This window comes from Aulonocara stuartgranti (genome assembly GCF_965226115.1).
Source record: "Aulonocara stuartgranti genome assembly, chromosome: 7".
Lineage (NCBI taxonomy): Eukaryota > Metazoa > Chordata > Actinopteri > Cichliformes > Cichlidae > Aulonocara > Aulonocara stuartgranti.
Genome location: NC_138945.1, coordinates 680,001 through 699,444, shown reverse-complemented (window position 1 = coordinate 699,444; position 19,444 = coordinate 680,001). Strand labels below are relative to the sequence as shown.

The window sequence follows — 19,444 nt, the reverse complement described above, 5'->3', positions numbered from 1 at the left end:
ATCAATGATTTATTATGAGGAGGAGGCAGGACGCCGTGGGGGCGGGGCTTCCCCTATAATTATACGGCGAGCCCCGCAGCCATGGCTCGGCGACTCCGTCTGGAAATGAAAAGCGCCTAAACAGTCCAGCGAGACGGATAGAAGCGCATTAACAACTCTGATGAAGTGCCGTCCACTGACGCAGAACTGAGCTTGATTACTTAAAGTGCTCCTGACTCCTTAATCCCACTCTGTGTGAAGCTGCTTAAACTCGAGGTGTTCGTTTCAGGAGGGTCTTCAGCCTAAATCCAGGTGTGCGTGAGGAAGCTGCATCGAATGTTCGAACCGCAGCGCTGCTTCGGTGATGAACATCCTTCCGACAGCTCAGGGACAAACTGGATTATTGAGGTTTTGTTACATGTGACTTGGTGTGGGCGGGGCTTAATTACACCTGGGCTCAATGTGGCTTTACGTGTTTGCAACTTTTCATGTTCATATCTGAGCAGTATCTCCAGCAGTCTACTGACTGATTTGTACGTGACGACTAAAATCAGTCTGTCGAGTCCACTGACTCCACATCTGTGGTTTCCCGTCTATCCTGTCATTGTTTTACGCATCTTATTCAGGTAATCAGCTTTGTGCGTTACAGAGGAGCTCCGGTTCGTCCTTTTTTCCGTGTCAGAGCTTCTCCTCTGTGACGGGTTTGGCTCGTGTTAACCGTCAGGTTCGTCTTCATCTTTAACTGCAGGTATTCACATCAGAGAGCGTGGGGAGAGCAGCGCTGTCTCCATCACCGTTTGTCTTAGTGTTGATCACAGACTCCCCTCAGACTCATCGCAACAACAAAAAGACATCATAAGGCTTTGTGTGCATGCGAGGGGAAAACTGAGTTTTAACCTTAGTGCAGTGCATGCTGGGAAGCTGGAGATCTAAAGACCCGTGAGGGTTATGTTGCTGTGATACATTTATATTATGATTGTTGTTGCAATAAATTTATTGTACAATTTTTATTGCTTTCAATTTACTTTTTAAACTTTCATTTAATATTAATCTGGTTATTCTGTACGTGTTCAGAGAAACTAGGAGCACTTGGCTCCTCTACAATGTCAGGTTTTCTATTCTTCACCAAAACAGAGTTTGATAAGAAAATGTATTCTTCTGTTTAATGAGCATAACATTAAACAAAGTGTTTCTCTTTTTAAGAATAAAATAAGTCTATATTATAAAATGATATTCTATTGTAATTCTATAAGATGCCAGAAATTGTTTAGCTGTTATATTTTAATTAGGAACCGGAGGAAACCTGTTTGGCACCTGTGTAGAATCAATCACATATATGGTATGAATATAAAACATATATACAGGGAGTGCAGAATTATTAGGCAAATGAGTATTTTGTCCACATCATCCTCTTCATGCATGATCTCTTACTCCAAGCTGTATAGGCTCGAAAGCCTACTACCAATTAAGCATATTAGGTGATGTGCATCTCTGTAATGAGAAGGGGTGTGGTCTAATGACATCAACACCCTATATCAGGTGTGCATAATTATTAGGCAACGTCCTTTCCTTTGGCAAAATGGGTCAAAAGAAGGACTTGACAGGCTCAGAAAAGTCAAAAATAGTGAGATATCTTGCAGAGGGATGCAGCAGTCTCAAAATTGCAAAGCTTCTGAAGCGTGATCATCGAACAATCAAGCGTTTCATTCAAAATAGTCAACAGGGTCGCAAGAAGCGTGTGGAAAAACCAAGGCACAAAATAACTGCCCATGAACTGAGAAAAGTCAAGCGTGCAGCTGCCAAGATGCCACTTGCCACCAGTTTGGCCATATTTCAGAGCTGCAACATCACTGGAGTGCCCAAAAGCACAAGGTGTGCAATACTCAGAGACATGGCCAAGGTAAGAAAGGCTGAAAGACGACCACCACTGAACAAGACACACAAGCTGAAACGTCAAGACTGGGCCAAGAAACATCTCAGGACTGGTTTTTCTAAGGTTTTATGGACTGATGAAATGAGAGTGAGTCTTGATGGGCCAGATGGATGGGCCCGTGGCTGGATTGGTAAAGGGCAGAGAGCTCCAGTCCCACTCAGACGCCAGCAAGGTGGAGGTGGAGTACTGGTTTGGGCTGGTATCATCAAAGATGAGCTTGTGGGGCCTTTTCGGGTTGAGGATGGAGTCAAGCTCAACTCCCAGTCCTACTGCCAGTTTCTGGAAGACACCTTCTTCAAGCAGTGGTACAGGAAGAAGTCTGCATCCTTCAAGAAAAACATGATTTTCATGCAGGACAATGCTCCATCACACGCGTCCAAGTACTCCACAGCGTGGCTGGCAAGAAAGGGTATAAAAGAAGAAAAACTAATGACATGGCCTCCTTGTTCACCTGATCTGAACCCCATTGAGAACCTGTGGTCCATCATCAAATGTGAGATTTACAAGGAGGGAAAACAGTACACCTCTCTGAACAGTGTCTGGGAGGCTGTGGTTGCTGCTGCACGCAATGTTGATGGTGAACAGATCAAAACACTGACAGAATCCATGGATGGCAGGCTTTTGAGTGTCCTTGCAAAGAAAGGTGGCTATATTGGTCGCTGATTTGTTTTGTTTTTGAATGTCAGAAATGTATATTTGTGAATGTGGAGATGTTATATTGGTTTCACTGGTAAAAATAAATAATTGAAATGGGAATATATTTGTTTTTTGTTAAGTTGCCTAATAATTATGCACAGTAATAGTCACCTGCACACACAGATATCCCCCTAAAATAGCTAAAACTAAAAACTAACTAAAAACTACTTCCAAAAACATTCAGCTTTGATATTAATATAGTGCGCATGCGCCAACCAGCGTGCAGCCTGTTACAGTCGCTCCTGCTTTTCTCTTAGTTTAGCTCTTTTTTCTTACGTATTCTTTTTTTTTTCTGACTTGTATTTTCCTCCGTTTTCTATCTCTTACTCAATCATGTGGATTGAGAGAGTTTTTGTTCTTCTGGTGGCCGTGGAACTCTTACTTTTATCAAGGAACGGGACCGCGGCACATCTCCTACACGCACGGACTGTTTACTCCAGAGATCAGCTGATCGCCCTGATGCCGGCCGGCTCGCTGGCCAGGCCCGCAGAAGTGCCCGCAGAAGTACCAGCTGAAATTTGGAGGAAAACACATCGGGGATGCAGAGGTCAAGGACAGAAGAGAAGAAAAAAGGTGACGGTGAGACAGCGGAGGCTCGAAGCGAGGAGGAGGTTTAAACCGTGTCTGCCGTCTATCGTGATGGGAAATGTGCGATCGTTGGCAAGTAAAATCGACGAGCTCTCAGCACTGGTACGGAGTCAGAGGGAATACCGAGAGTGTAGCCTGATGTGTTTCACCGAATCATGGCTGCACCAGGTCATTCCCGATGAGAATGCTTCCGTGGAAGGCTTCCACACTGTTCGGGCGGACAGGGACAGCATCGCTAGCGGTAAGCGTAAAGGAGGTGGGCTTGCTGTTTTAGTTAACAACCGGTGGTGTAACCCTGCCAACATAACAATCAAAGAAAGGATTTGTTGCCCGGACACTGAACTGTGTGCTGTTGGACTCAGGCCGTATTATTTACCCAGGGAATTCTCTCACGTCATCTTGGTGGCTGTCTATGTTCCCCCCTCTGCTAACCCCACAGCTGCATGTGACACTATCCACTCTGCCATAGCTCGGCTACAGACTCAGCACCCGAGTGCCTTTATTGTGATCTCGGGTGACTTCAACCATGTATCACTGGACAATACACTACCAACATTCAAACAATATGTGGACTGTCCCACCAGGGGAGAGAAAACTTTAGACTTACTGTATGCTAACGTCAAGGATGCATACAGCTCCTCCTCCCTCCCCCCACTTGGTAGGTCAGATCATAACCTGATTCACCTCACCCCCCGCTATGTGCCAATTGTGAGGAGGGAACCTGTGACCACCAGGACTGTTAGGAGGTGGTCAGAGGAGGCAATAGCGGAACTACAGGGCTGTTTCGAGGTGACCGACTGGGAAACACTCTGTGAGCCTCACGCCGAGGACATCAATGGGCTTACTGAGTGTATCACAGACTACATAACTTTCTGCACCGACTCCATTGTTCCAGCTCAGACTGTTCATTGTTACCCAAATAACAAGCCGTGGGTGACTAAGGACATCAAAGCCCTCCTCAACAACAAGAAGAGGGCTTTCAGAGGGGGCAACAAAGAGGAGGTGAGGAAGGTCCAGGTGTTACTAAAGGACAAGATCAGAGAGGCTAAGGACAATTACAGGAGGAAGCTGGAGTGGAAACTCCAGCAGAACAGCATGAGAGAGGTGTGGAGGGGCATGAAGACCATCACTGGATTCAGGCCAACCAACAGCAGGGGAACTGAGGGAGGTGAGAATAGAGCCGACGAGTTGAATCTGTTTTTCAATAGATTCGACACCACAGTGTCTGCTCCCACCCCCACAACCTCACCTGCAGTCAGCCTGGAATCCAGAGCCACACCACTGTGCCAGCCTCTCTCTTCACATGTTGCCTCCTGTGAGATTCCTGACACCCCTCCCCCACCCATCACCTTCACTCAATACCAGGTTGAGATGCAAATGAGGAGACTTCACTCAGGCAAGTCTGCTGGACCAGACGGAGTGAGTCCCCTCGTCCTCAAGGCCTGTGCCCCCCAGCTGTGTGGAGTCTTTCATAAACTGTTTATGCTGAGTCTGAGTCTGCAGAGGGTCCCGGTGATGTGGAAGACATCATGCCTCGTCCCTGTACCAAAGACTCCTCGTCCCAGTGGCCCCCAGGATTACAGGCCCGTGGCACTGACCTCCCACATCATGAAGACCCTGGAAAGGCTCATCCTGGACCAGCTGCGACCCATAGTAAGACCACATCTGGATCCCCTTCAGTTCGCTTATCAGCCTCGTCTCGGAACAGAGGACGCCATCATCTACCTGCTCAATCGTGTCTACACCCATCTGGACCAGCCGGCGAGCACTGTGAGGGTCATGTTTTTTGACTTTTCCAGTGCTTTCAACACCATCAGGCCGACCCTCCTGGGTGATAAGTTAGCAGCGATGCAGGTGGATGCTTCTCTGGTGTCCTGGATTGTTGATTACCTGACAGGAAGACCACAATATGTACGTCTCCCACAGTGTGTGTCTGACAAGGTGATTAGCAACACAGGGGCACCACAGGGGACTGTCCTCTCCCCCTTCCTCTTCACCCTCTACACCACAGACTTCAGCCACTGCACAGAGACCTGCCATCTTCAGAAGTTTTCTGATGACTCTGCGGTGGTTGGATGCATCAGCAGGGATGATGAGACAGAGTACCGGGCTGTGGTCGACTCCTTTGTCACGTGGTGTGAGCAGAATCATCTGCAGCTCAACGTGGCAAAGACCAAGGAACTGATCGTGGACTTCAGGAAGACCAGGAAACACTTGACCCCTGTTTCAATCCAGGGGGTCAGTGTTGACATTGTGGAGGACTATAAATACCTTGGAGTACACATTGACAATAAACTGGACTGGGCTAAAAACACCACAGCACTTTACAGGAAGGGCCAGAGTTGTCTCTATTTTTTGAGGCGACTGAGGTCCTTCAACATCTGCCAGAAAATGCTGAGGATTTTCTATGAGTCTGTTGTGGCCAGTGCGATCCTCTATGCTGTTGCATGCTGGGGGAGCAGGCTGAGGGTCGCAGATGCCAACAGACTTAATAAACTGATCCGTAAGGCCAGCAATGTTGTGGGGATGGAGCTGGACTCCCTCAAGGTGGTGTCGGAGAGGCGGATGCTGTCCAAGATAAAGACAATGTTGGATAACACCTCCCACCCACTCCATGACATGTTGGTCAGTCACAGGAGCTCGTTCAGTGAGAGACTGAGATTACCGAAAAGCACCACTGAACGACACAGGAAATCATTCCTGCCTGTGGCCATCTCCCTGTACAACGCATCCACTTAACACACTGTTTGCTGCTACAGCTACACATGTTTCTTTTCCAAATATTTATTTATAAGTGACTTATGTATGTATGTATGTATATATATATGTATATATTGTACTATTCTTAGTTAGCGTATTGTCTGTCTTGTCTTAATGTTGGTTTAAAATGGAGCACTGTAACAAAAAATAATTTCCCCCAGGGATCAATAAAGTATTCTGATTCTGATTAATGAGTTTTTTGGGTTCATTGAGAACATGGTTGTTGTTCAATAATAACATTATTCCTCAAAAATACAACTTGCCTAATAATTCTGCACTCCCTGTATATATATATATATATATATATATATATATATATATATATATACAGTACATATACACAGTCGGGGGTAAGTACCAATAAACTGAACTCAGTTCTGCTCAGAGTATATGTTACAGTTACATGCACAGTTAGAAAATATGAAACAAGCCAACATTTTGTCACTATATAATGAACTATGTAACAAACATTCCTAGTCTGTCCCATTTCACCTCCGTGCAGTTACCTCCATGAACAGTTGTAGTCCTTTCACTGAGTGCACTGCTGCCAGCTCCTACATAACTCCCAGTGTCCCACTACAAAAATGAGTAACTGGGCTGTGTGGTGGTCATCACGGCTCAAACTCCAGAGCACAAAGTCAATAAACTGTCCACTTAGTTTTTCAGCTGAAGAACCAGATTTCCTGTAGTAGCCTCAGTCCGTCCTGTTCTCCTGAATCATGCTTCTTTTTCTCTCAGCATCTTCGAGTGGCAGAGTCCACCAGACACTCTGTTGCACTTTGCTAAACTTCCTGTTTACTCGTGTAATGGTGATTTTCAGGGACGATTGAAGGCTGGGTGGCACCTGTGGGCCGTACCCAGGTCTGGTATAAACCCTGGATCCAGCTTCTGGCCACTGCAGAAGTGCCTTGAACCTGTATTTTTTGTAATAACCACCAGGGGGGCGAGAATTAGATTTTGGTCATGTTATGTGTTTCAGAAAGAAGCATTATTTGTGGGGTCATAGTCACAACCAATGACTGTAGAAAACATTGGCTGTCTCCCAATCCAGGCTCTGCAGCCTTAAAGGCCGCATTTTAAGGCCGATTACGTCACAGCGGCGCGCCCAAGGCTGTCCCAATTCAAAGGCTGCTCGAAATGCAGCCCTCAAATGCGTCCTTCATTTCCCTGAATTTTAAGGACGTGGCGGTGTAGACTTCGTGGCCCAACATATCCCAGAATGCATAGCGTGGCGGTGGGTGTGGATAATTTTGCCGAAAAAAACGGCGGATGAGGGGCGGCCGAAGAGTGAACTTTAAGTACTGAATATTATGTCACTTATTTATGTGCAAATGTTTAATAACGAAGAACATTAAAACATGACTGTTGGCCACATGTCGGCAAAGTTATGTGACATTAGTGACGTTTGTACTAACTTGGTTTTAAAGCCTTTACTTTAAAATATACGCCGTCCAATAGCTGAGCTTCATCTCACAGAGAATGATCAAAGCTCATGTAGCAACAAACAAATGAACAAAAGATTTTCTCCTTCATTTCTGTCAAACACAGCTGTATGACACGTTTCCAGCTGTTAGTATCATGGTTGCTAGGCAACCTGGGCAGCGCGACGGAGGCTAGACCGCCCATTTCACAAGCCTCGCACTTCCGGCCTTCACGGTCTTTGAGTGGGTTAGGGTACTTTTTTTTTTTTTTTTAAAGAACTTTATTTAGAAACAACAGTAACATTCAAGGCTCCATCATTAATCCGAATATGTAATATCCTCGGTTGAGCATTATAGCAAGAAAGGAAAAAAAAAAAAAAGAAGAAACAAACAAAAACAATAAAAACAATAAACACAAAGCCAAAAGAGTAGAACTTTCACGTCTGATTTTCGCGCATTGCATGCCGGGAACTCGTTGCAAAAAAATCCAAGTACCTGCATCAAATGCAAGCATTTGCAGCACCGCAAAACGTTCATTCTCCGGTTCCAATACCTTCTTGCTTTTTCTTTGTCCCCTAAAAAAGGTATGTACAAAACGAAGGAGAACAATGCCGGTCCGTACAAAGACAGACTCGACGAAAAGACAAAGAAAAGATACGTGGAAAAAATCAAAGGAGTGAAAGGGTCAGACCCTTACGAGCACACAGAGGGACAAAAGACGTTAGTGTGCTGCCCAACTTCACCACGCTCATATTTATAATCATACGGTTCTTGGAGTGAGTGCATACACTCATGAAATTTAGTAACTTCAGGTCACTGCAACAAGCCCAGGTACAGTTTACCGACGGATGGGTGCAGGATCTTGAAATGCACCATGTAGAACGAAAGACCATCGTACGTATCATAAGTTTACCAGTCTCACAAATCGTCGTCATAAATACACATTCGTTAACCGTTTATTAATATAACCTTTGAGCTCAACGGTAATTAATTAGTAGTGGAAATAATTTCTGGTAGCATTACAGAAATGTAGCAGTGACAATAATACTGTATGCTGTAATCGTACTGGGCAATTAGTGATACAAAAAACCTGTTTTATCCTGTGAATAAAAGTATATGTTTTTGTCAATGTACCATAATAACAGAAGCGAAACGCAATATTGTGTCAGGACAATTCACTATTTATGCACAATAAATAAAGGAGCATAGCGCGACAATTTCTGTTCAGCGCCAGACTTGCTTGTAACCTATATCACCAATTATGTTAAGAAAAATGACGCATTAACTACAACAGCAGACTGACCTTTGTGTAAATGCTTGGAGCAGACTAACCTGTGAGCTGGAGTGCTCTGGGACGTTATATTTGGTCTTTGAATGGCTGCGATCCAGTCGGCTCTTTGTTACTTCGGAAACACGGCTCGAACAATTTCTCTTCAACGACGTAATCCGATAACAACCGATCTCTTTACCCGTCGGCTTCCCGTGGCTGTCATGCGACCGGCTATTGCAGTTAATAATACAACAGCTTCTTGCCATTTTTGTGTTTCTTTTTATCGCTGTGTGACTGATTTCAATTGAAAGCCTGCGTGAGCTAGTACCGCTTGCCACGAGTTCCCAGAATTCTTTGCGGTTTTACCCCTGAATGACGTCACATTTTCAATCTCTATTAGAGTAACAGGTGTGTAGCAAGAATTCCTATAGCACAAACTGGGAAATTTTTAAATTTGAGACAAGTAAAATGTTGAGACAGTATGGGGCAAAAATAGCTAAGTCAAGGGCAGCAGAAGAAGAAAATCTAATTGTTCAAATTTCCGCAATATATCAACTCCCACCAGACGAGGTCTCGGAGGAGGATAGATTACATCTTAGGTCCTTTCAATCTAAACTGGATGAGATTTACCGCCAGAAAGCTGAAGGAGCTTTCGTTCGTTCAAGAAAAAGGTGGATAGAGGAGGGAGAGCAGAATTCTGCTTATTTTTTCGCTTAGAAAAACATAGATCTAAAACCAATACTATTCATAAATTGAATATAAATGGTACGGTCAGTGATGATGCAAAAATTATCTCTCAATTTTGTTGTAATTTCTACTCAAAGTTGTATGAATCCAATTATAACGCAAAGGTCGCTACCCAATTTATTGACTCTGTAAACAATGTTGAAATGATTAAAAGTGCTGATAGGCTTTTTTGTGACAGTCCAATTACTGAAAAAGAGATATTGACATCTATTGAATTTCTTAAAAACAACAAATCTCCGGGCACAGATGGGCTGGTGGCTGAATTCTATAAATCATTTTCTTGTCAGCTTGCACCCTTTTTGTTGCAGGTTTATAATGAAAGTATTGAAAGGGGCACTCTTCCTCCCAGCCTTACTCAGGGACTTATTACTTTAATTCCCAAACCTAAGAAGGACCTACTTTTTATAGACAACTGGAGACCAACAAGCCTCCTAAATAATGATTATAAAATATTAGCTCTATTGCTAGCTAGAAGAATTAAATATATTTTGGATGATATTGTAGACGAGACACAGTCTGGTTTTATGACAAACAGGCACATCTCCAATAATATTAGACTCGTCTTGGATATTCTGGACTACTCAGCATTAATATCTGATGACTCATTTATCCTTCTCCTGGACTTCTATAAAGCCTTTGACTCAATTGAGCATGAATTTATATTTCTTACACTTCAGAAATTTGGTTTTGATGATATCTTCTGCAGAGCTATCAAAACTCTGTATTCCAATGCTAATAGTTCTATTAGAATGAAAAATGGCACCACTTCTCGTTTTAGTCTTAATCGAGGTGTACGCCAAGGTTGCCCGATTAGCCCTTATCTTTTTTTACTTTGCACCCAAATTCTTGCCTCTCATATTTCGAATAGCCCTGTGAAGGGTATAAACATAGCAGACAGAGAGATTGTCATCAGTCAATTGGCAGATGATACCACAATTTTTCTTAAAAATGCCAGCCAAGTGCCAATTGCTTTACGTGTAATAGAGGATTTCTCAAAAGGGTCTGGATTGGTCCTAAACTTAAATAAATGTCAGTTATTACCTGTCAAAGAGTGTAATGTTCAGAGTATTTGTAATATAACAGTTAAAAATGAAGCAACATATTTAGGTCTGATTATCTGCAAAGATACAAAAGACAGAATTTTACTAAATTTTCCCCCAATTATTAAAAAATCTCAAGCCAAATTAAATCAATGGTTGCAGAGAGATTTAAGTTTAAGAGGAAGGGTATTGCTCTCAAAAGCAGAAGGTCTGTCTCGACTGACTTATGCAGCAATTTCTCTGCATGTGGACGGCAAAACTTGTAAGGATATCGACCGAATGCTCTTCAACTTCCTTTGGAAAAACCGGACACATTACATCAGAAAAAGTGTATTGATGAATGACTATGAACACGGTGGTCTCAATGTTTTGGATTTTACTACTCTAAACAATACATTTAAGATTAATTGGGCTAAACATTTTCTTAAAAATCCGGTATCCATTTGGAATTTTATTCCTCACTACATTTTCTCTAAGTTTGGTGGTCTAAGTTTTATCTTAGGTTGTGATTATAATATAGATAAGCTTCCAGAAAACCTTTCGATGTTTCACAAACAACTTCTATTAGCTTGGTCCCTTATATATAAACACAACTTTACACCCCATACGTATTCAATTTGGAATAATAGGAACATAGTGTATAAAAATAAATCATTATTTTTTTCTAGGTGGGTTGAGAAACGGATTGTTTTAGTGAATCAGCTGTTTAATCCTAATGGGCAGCTTATGTCCTACTCAGAATTCTTAAACACCTATAAATTTCCAGCCACACCCAAAGAATATGCCATATTATTTGATGCAATACCTACGGGTATTATAATGCTTTTTAAAGGTATTCAACCTTGCATATCATCTGTTTCTCTCCCCAACCCTTTAGATTCACACATAGGAAGAATCTGTCTAACAAACCACAGTAAAAGTAATAAGAATATTCGTGCTTTGTTCCAGACAGAATCTCTAACTATCCCACATGTGGTCTCTTATTGGAATTTCTTTGTCAGTGACATTAACTGGAAAAGAGTATGGACAATTCCTAACAAGTATCTGGTAACGAATAAAGTGAAGGAAGTTTCATTTAAAATATTGCATAAATTTTATCCTGCTAATCATTACATGACGAAGTTCAAAAGGGACATAAATGTGAGCTGTGGATTTTGTGGAAGCCATCCTGAGACTGCAGCACCTCTTCTGGATCTGTTCATACGCTAGAACATTTTGGAAAGACTTCAGTAGATTCATTGCTGGACATCTCTACAAAGACTTTACTGTGAAATGGGAAAATGTTGTATTTTGTTTCTTTCGAAGGCAAAAAAAAGAAGATGTTTACTTTATAATAAACTTATTAGTTATCTTAGCTAAATTTTATTTTCACAAATGCAAATACAGTAACAAAAAACCTAATTTTAAACATTACTATAATGATGTTTTATGTTACATAAAATTGATTAGTGGATCACTTAACAAAAAGGCTATGAAAACTATTACTATTTGTAGTAATTACAAATTATTTGAATGTTTGTAATTCTTTGTATTACACCCCCTGGCATATGTTAATTTTGTTCTGATTGTATACATGTTCTGTATACTGTTTCTTAATTAAGTTTAATATTTTGAAAAAAACAAAAAAAAACCCAAAAAAAACAGGTGTGTAGCATTGCTAGCTAGCTAGCAACAAGCCTCCAACACAGTGCGTATGCTAGCGGCTAATCTAGCAAACGAATTAACAACAGAGCGATTTTAGAACTATAAGATGATAAGCTGTGTGTCTTTTTTATAACAGTGACATGGTTGTTTTTACCTTAATTAAACGAGTCGTCAGTCGCGGTAAACCAGCAAAAAACTGGAGCAGCCGGGCTACGTAAAAAGTGTAGGGGGGCGTGTTTACGGTCACGTCCAGCGGGTGTGTGGGCGGGAGCGTTACACAGTCGCTCCACCTAAAGTCATTACTGCGCAGACTCTGGCTCCAAAATTGCAAGATGGCAGCCTCCACAAGCGGGGTATTTTGGCTTCATTTTTGCACAATTGGAGGAGGCGGGGTGGCATCGTCCATGTTTTCTACAGTCATTGGTCACAACCAGGAGGTACCACCTGGTTTCAAAACACCAAGGTGGCAGCGCTGAAAACACTCATCTGGAGGCGTAAAAGTGGGCGGTCTCGCTGCAGCTACGTCCGTCTTTTTCAATCCGGTTGTTCAGTCTGACGTCACTAGCCGTGTCTGGGTCTAAACTCCGCTGCAGGTCCATATATCCAACGATCACTATGGCATTACTGAGAGTTGGAAAAACAGTCTAAAGTCTTTCATCTTTAATAAAATGATCAGCGTTCTGCTCTACCAGGTGTAACAATTGAGTTTAACATCCAGGCATCCATGAAAACGGAATTTATGACATTTAACGGAGTTAGAAGTTAGCAGGGAGTTAGCTCGCTAGCTTCTATCTAAATACAATATAGCATGTCCTGACTGCGGGGTTTTGGAAACAAATTAAAACGTACAGCTCTGTTATCACTTCCAGCATAAATGAAGACAGAAAACTAAACAGCAGTGACGTTTGTAGGGTTACTGAAGTTTGGCTAGCTGGTATATAATGATGTGCTGCGTGACCGCTAGCGACACAGCTATGTTAGCATAATATAAACAAGCTAACTTTTTTTCCACTCGATAAAAGTTAACGTGAGTGTTCTCGGTGGTCAGGAACAAATGTAATCGCATGGCAGGATGCTGTAAAAGGACCAAACTTCAGCCAGGAGAACAACTGAGATAATCCATCCACAATACGAGGTTAGTCATTCATATACTGCTGCATGGGCTGGGCTGTAGTTACATCCTAAGGTTTTAAAAACTGAGCTTAAATAAATGATTAGCGGTAATAAAAGCCGAGGGAGGTCAACAGGGATCACTGACTGTTTTAGGAGCTTTTTGAGATCAAATATAAGAAAATACAAAACATTAAACATGTTAACAACACAAAAGCCATATTAAACGCAGACTACTTTAGACCCGGAAGTAGGATTCGTCACGTCATCACTGAACAACCGGATAGGGTCTGTCCCAAAAGGCCTTCCTGTTCTTTTCACAATAAAGTCCTTGACATACTAGTTTTTCCTTATTAAAGAATGCCTAACATATGGCACCAGCTTAATAGAAAATGTAATTCCACTTGTCAAAACATGCATTTGTTGCATAAAGTAATGGCAAAAAACACAAAATTTTTATTCATGGTTTAACAGCATATAGTGTGAATTTCAGTTCTTCCTTTAGAAATGTCTGCATACAAGAAGAAAGCGTATCCAAAGCACAGAGAGGCAGAAAAGAGCCAGCTTTTATTTTTACACAGCTCTGATGTCGATGTGAGCGGAACGCACACACTTCACATAACGTTCACTCATTTAATCCCCGATCCAAACTCGGTCTCACGGACGTATCGGGCCTGGAGCACAAGCTAAAGAACAGCGAACAGTATGTTTATGGAAACTTTCTGTGGGTGGGAGGGTTCTCCTGGAGCTCGTTCAGGGCCCGTTCCTGCTCCAAAGCGCCGCTGTGGGCTCGGATGATGCTGTTTGTGGGTCTCCTGTAATTTGGCGCTAAGCTGTGAGCGCGCTGAGCTCTGCTTCCTGTGATGAAATATCTTGCACACATTAACATATTAATTGAGAATTTCCAGCCGCCGTGTTGTTCCGATGGATGGATTCAAAGCAGGCTCCGAGTCAGAGGAGGAATTTAATGAGAGCGATAACGACTGCGGCGTTTTGGAGAAAAAGCTCTCATCTCACCCCGGGAACCCCCACCTTATGTAATCTGCCCTCTCATTCAGCGCTGCCGCAGTGTGATTGTTCGAGAAATGAAAAAGCCATTTTGGAGCGGGCGGCGCCGTCTGTTGTGTCGCGTGGCCCTCGTTGTCAGAGCCTCGCAGGGGTCATCGGAGGTCAAGAGAATTATGATTACGCCGTAGCTTCATTCGGCGGGGGGGATGTGGAGCCTGCCGCCAGCGTGATGATACCTCTGCAGAGGGCGGGAGTCCGTTCAGTCCACTAGGTTCATCACGACAAGATGGGGTCAGCTTTTCCTCGCCGGCGTCCGAATGTAAGAGCGAGAGGCTGAACGAGAGGGCGCAAACACGTGTGATTACTCAGATCTAAAAGGTGGGACGGCAAAGGTGAAACAGATTTGATCGCATTAAAAATCCTGAATGAAAACGTAGACAGAGCCTCGCTCAGGCTGAGCTCACCTGACTTCACCTGAGCACTTCCTGTTTCTCCTCATTCAACCTCATCCTTTAGTTTAAGGTCAACGAACTTCACAACACTCATTAATAAATGATAAACCCAATTAAGGGTAATTAAACACAATAGTTTCTATCAGTGCGTTACACTTTATTACCACCGTGATAAACGTGGAGGGGAGAAGTGGGCGGGTCTTCCTGTTTCACTCACGGTTTAGTTTTGGTTCTGTTGACATCACAGTCTGGGTACAATGTGACGAGAACCTCAGCCACACACCAGACTCCATTCAAAAATTCAAACATTTACTGCAGTGTTGTCTGACTCTTACTGAAGGTTTGTTCTGAACAAACAGTGACCATGTGATGTCACCTAGGGCGTACCTGCACTCTGAACCGCTGACATCACTTTAGCTGCAGCTCCATCGTTACAGGAAGAAGCTGCACTTTGGCCCAAACGTGTTAACATGCAGACCCTCCCCTCTGTCCTCATCGTGGAACAAACTGCACTGTAAGAAGCTAGCTCTCTGGTTGTGGACACTATGGGCTGGATTTGCAGGCATCCTGGATATGCATATGGATGTTATACCTGATGTGTACCTGCCCACAGAGCTCAGCGTTTCTGTGCTCAGTCCATGATGGACAAACAAATAAGTTAATCATGGAATCATGCCCACTTCTTTATGCCACAGAAATCACCTCGGTCCGAAGCAACACACGTTGCTGTGAACTATTTACAGCAAATATTTCCTATTTCTTTGTGCTTTTATTTTGGCGTTCCGTGATCGGAGCGAGGAGTGATGTCACATAATGTGAGTTTCTGTGTGCACAGACCCAGATTTGTGTAACAGTTCATTATTGTCAGACTCACAAACACCCAGCAGAGCTGGTACAGGCAGAGGCGGGACCAAGTCATTGTTTTGCAAGTCTCAAGTAAGTCTCAAGTCTTTATCCTCAAGTCACAAGTCAAGTCTCAAGTCAAGTCTCAAGTAATGTCAGGCAAGTCAGAGTCGAGTCTCAAGTCACTGGTGTAAAAGTCCGAGTAAAGTCTCAAGTCTGAAACTTTGAATTTCAAGTCCTTTCGAGTCTTTAAAAAAAAAACGAAAAAATAATGTTGCAGTTATGCTAAATGTAAATATTAGACCATGTAATTTTTAAATCTGTTTTTCTCAACACATGACGAAATAGTGAACTTAGAAAATATACACAAATTGTGAAATTGCACCTCTTTAAAATGCAGCTCAATTAAACCTAGCTCCAAGAATAATTTTCACCGACAGTTCTGAGATAAGCTGCATGTTATTCTTGGATGCGGTTGTAGGACCGGCTTTAAAATCGCATGACAAAAATATCATACACATTAAAAAAAACTGTATCACCAACGGAGCCTGGACAACATTTGCTAGTTAGATGAAGTCATGAAGCCCCGCCTACCGTTCTTTATACAACTTCAACCGTCGGAGAAAGTTGGAAGTTGTTCCATCTCTGTCTGTGATTCTCTACTTGCATGTTTTGCATATTGCATTTCGGGTTTTTGTTGACTACTTCATAGTTTATGTACCTGAAAAAAAAAATCTCCTTGCAGCATTTGAGCGTTTTTTTTTTTCTTTTTAAAAACAAGAAAATCTGGTTAATTTGATTGGCTGTGCTACAGCTCACGCACACATACGTACGGAGTGTGGTTTGAATAAATGAATGAATTGAATTAATGGTGCACACTTTGCGTGTTAAATTTTATATTTGGGGTGAAACATCAAGTCTTTTCAAGTAAACCGGTTCAAGTCCAATTCAAGTCCCAAGTCATTGGTGTAAAAGTCCAAGTCAAGTCACAAGTCTTGGAACATTTTTTCAAGTCAAGTCTAAAGTCATAAAATTAATGACTCGAGTCTGACTCGAGTCCAAGTCATGTGACTCGAGTCCACACCTCTGGCTGGTGTAAACCAATCCCAACAGCTGCTCGGCATTTCCGATTTCCTGCTTCGGAAACAAAAGTCTGCGTGAACGCCCCGGCTCTTCGTCTTTCACTCACCCTCCCAAACACGTTGGACTCGCTGGCCAAAGATACCGAGTCGCTCCTCAGAGACAGCAGGTCGCAGCAGGTCACGTCTCCTCCGTCGCCGCTGGAGGTCGGCCTGCTCGCGCTCACCGCCGCGAAGGTCGGCGGGTCTGAGGGTCCGCCCACTTTCTGCAGCGATGCTTCTTCGACCGCAGTCCCAGGTTTAAAACATCCGTCAGGCCGGCGGCCTCGAGCCGCCATCTCTGTGTTTCTCTGTGGACCAACAAGCACTCGTTGGATCAGCTGGATCATTAGATGAGAGCACGTTTACTGATAAACAAAATGTCTGAACACCACGCTGGCCGAGGCGCCCATCGCTACTATGTCTACACGATTCTCCAGGTTTGGCGGTGAAGCCTGGCGTGTTACAGTCACGCAGGGGCTCGTTTCAGACGTTATGTACCAGGCAAAGACTGAGCAGCATCAAAGCTTCAAAGGCAGAAGTTATAAACTTTTCTCACCAGTGAGGAAGAAATCTCAGAGCTTCCACGCGACAATCAGATTGTTGTTCGTTTTACGTGGTCGTATGTTTGTGTGGACATGTGATCAGGTTCGTCATGTGCTGTGGAAAGAGGCTGATGACACTTTTACCCCACAGCACACAGAGTACACGTAAAAGTACTGCAGTCTCTGGAACAAAGTGTACTTTAATAATCAGAGAAAAAGTACTCAGAGTACATTTAAAATGTCCATCTGAAGTATTAAACAGGACTTTCTCACTAAACAGCGCTAGTGATGAAGTTGGCCAATCATCAGAAAGATGTCTTAAAAGGGGAGGAGCTTGTGTGAGTCACAGAATGAGTTGAGTATAAAACAAATAAGGATTATTTTAAGCTGTGAGTCATGCAAAGCTGCTGTAACTTAGTGACACAATATCCTGCTCCGTTGCAGGACGACCTCAGTGTCCTCAGACGAGTCAGTGTGGCGAGGATGGGCTCTGTTTTTAACTTTATTGGCTTTGATTTGATCGGAGTTTCTCAGCTTGTGGGGCCAGGACTCCCAGACTAAACATGTCCAACCAGACAGGAAGGGCCTACGCTTTCAAAATAAGAGCGCGGGATAGTCAAACAGCAGCCTGAGAGTGGGTGAGCTGCTTCAGTGAACTCTGCACACATCTTCTCATGGCTTTCCTGCCTTCAGTGGCGAAGCTCAAGAAGCTGGGCCCGTTTTAAATTTTAAGGTAGAAATGGACACGCTGCAGGTTCGGGCACACCTGAGATGCATCGGCTCAACTCTCGCTGCATATTAACTGTCAGCGGCGGCCTGCGGGGCGTCTTTCACCACGTGCTCGCTCTGCGGTTTGGCTGTAATTCCATTTGTTGCGTCGTCCTCGGTCAGAGCTTCCCCTTCGGGACAGATCGGATCTGATTTAAAGGTAAATCGGCGACCTCGCCAGTAATCTGCGTTTCTTTATTTGTCTGCAGACGCGGTGAAGGCGAACGCTCGCAGAGGATGGAGGGTTAACCCCCCCCCCCGTTCCAGGCGCCGCGTGGAGCGAATCCCCTGGTGAACGCTCAGGCCTGTAAATTGTTTATCAGACACTAATGCAGGAGCCTAATCCTATTTGCATTCATATTAGTTCCCCGTATCTGAGGGAATGACTTATTTCAATCCTTCGGAGGGTAAATAACTTTATGCATGATATCAGTATCGTCATAATTCACATCAGTAAAGTCAATTTGCTTTAAGTGGTCCTCCGCTGTGAGCTGCAGAGCTTCAGAGGAAACTTATTTGGAGGCGCTTTGGATCAGTGAGCGCGCTCACACGAGGGTGGGTAATGCAAACCTCTCAGAGGAGTGCCCACCCTCCCTCTGCAGGTTCAAGTATCTCCTGCTTCCATTTCCTGTTTCCTGTGGCCAGCAGACTTTTCTTAGACGCATTTTCACAGCAAGTTTTTACATCCTTTCTTGATTTGTGACACCATCAAGAGTCTGTACAGAGATGTACCCAAAAACATGAAAAAGAAAAAAAAAGATGAAAAAGGTAATGAGCAGGAAAACAGGACACAGGTGGAGACGATGTGGGCGGGGCAGAAAAATCACAAAAACCGGAAGTAAGACACGACACGGTGAGAAACTAGCCTAAAACAGGAAATGACGCTAACGCTGTGTCCACGATGGCAGCGATTTGTTTGTTACTTAGAAGCTGAGAGCTGGTTGGACGTTCCAGGCTCCGGTTGCCTAGGTGACCGTCTAATATATTTATTACCAGGTTATTATTATTATTATCAGTCAAAGGTACTCTTCACTCGCATTGGTAGTTGCTTCAGTCACCTGGAAGCAGCTAGCACTAGCATGTTCTTCACTTCCTGTGGTCTCTGGTTGCACGTGTATACAGAGCCACTGACAACCGCCTGGCGACCTCTGGTTGCTAAGGAAAACAAATCCCCAGCTGGATGGTGAGCGGTTGCTGGAAGTTGCTGAGTAAAATGAAGAAAACCTTGTGAAATTTGTATGGAAGACGTCGACTGGTCTGCACACGCTCGTCAGCTGCGCTCTGAGCGTGTGCGGCCTGTCTTTGCACGCTGCCGCATTTATTTACTGATGATGTGACTGACTTGATGCGTGAGATGGGACGAGATGTGACGGCCTGCAGACATTCAGATGCTTCTCGGTGTCTTGTGTCAGGAGGGGCAACGAGCTTCACTGATAAAATACTGATTATTGTTTGCATGTGGAAAACGACACGAGTGGAGTCGCTGACAACGGTGGCGAGGAACAGGAAGAAGAGAAGTCTG

The 19,444-nt window shown here is 43.6% G+C and overlaps 1 protein-coding gene across 7 annotated transcripts in view; it reads right to left on the bottom strand.

The window, feature by feature from the left end:
• Nucleotides 1-19,444, bottom strand: part of LOC309709808 (pogo transposable element with KRAB domain) — a 67,741-nt gene that overhangs the window by 44,621 nt on the left and 3,676 nt on the right. For 6 of the 7 annotated variants that reach the window (XM_082538666.1, XM_082538665.1, XM_082538662.1 and 3 more), the window contains exon 3: nucleotides 16,681-16,920. The exons of the other annotated variant lie outside the window; for it this stretch is intronic. In XM_082538666.1, the coding sequence (XP_082394792.1) occupies nucleotides 16,681-16,920 (240 nt within the window). The remainder of the gene's footprint in view (nucleotides 1-16,680; nucleotides 16,921-19,444) is intronic. 7 annotated transcript variants of the gene reach the window in all.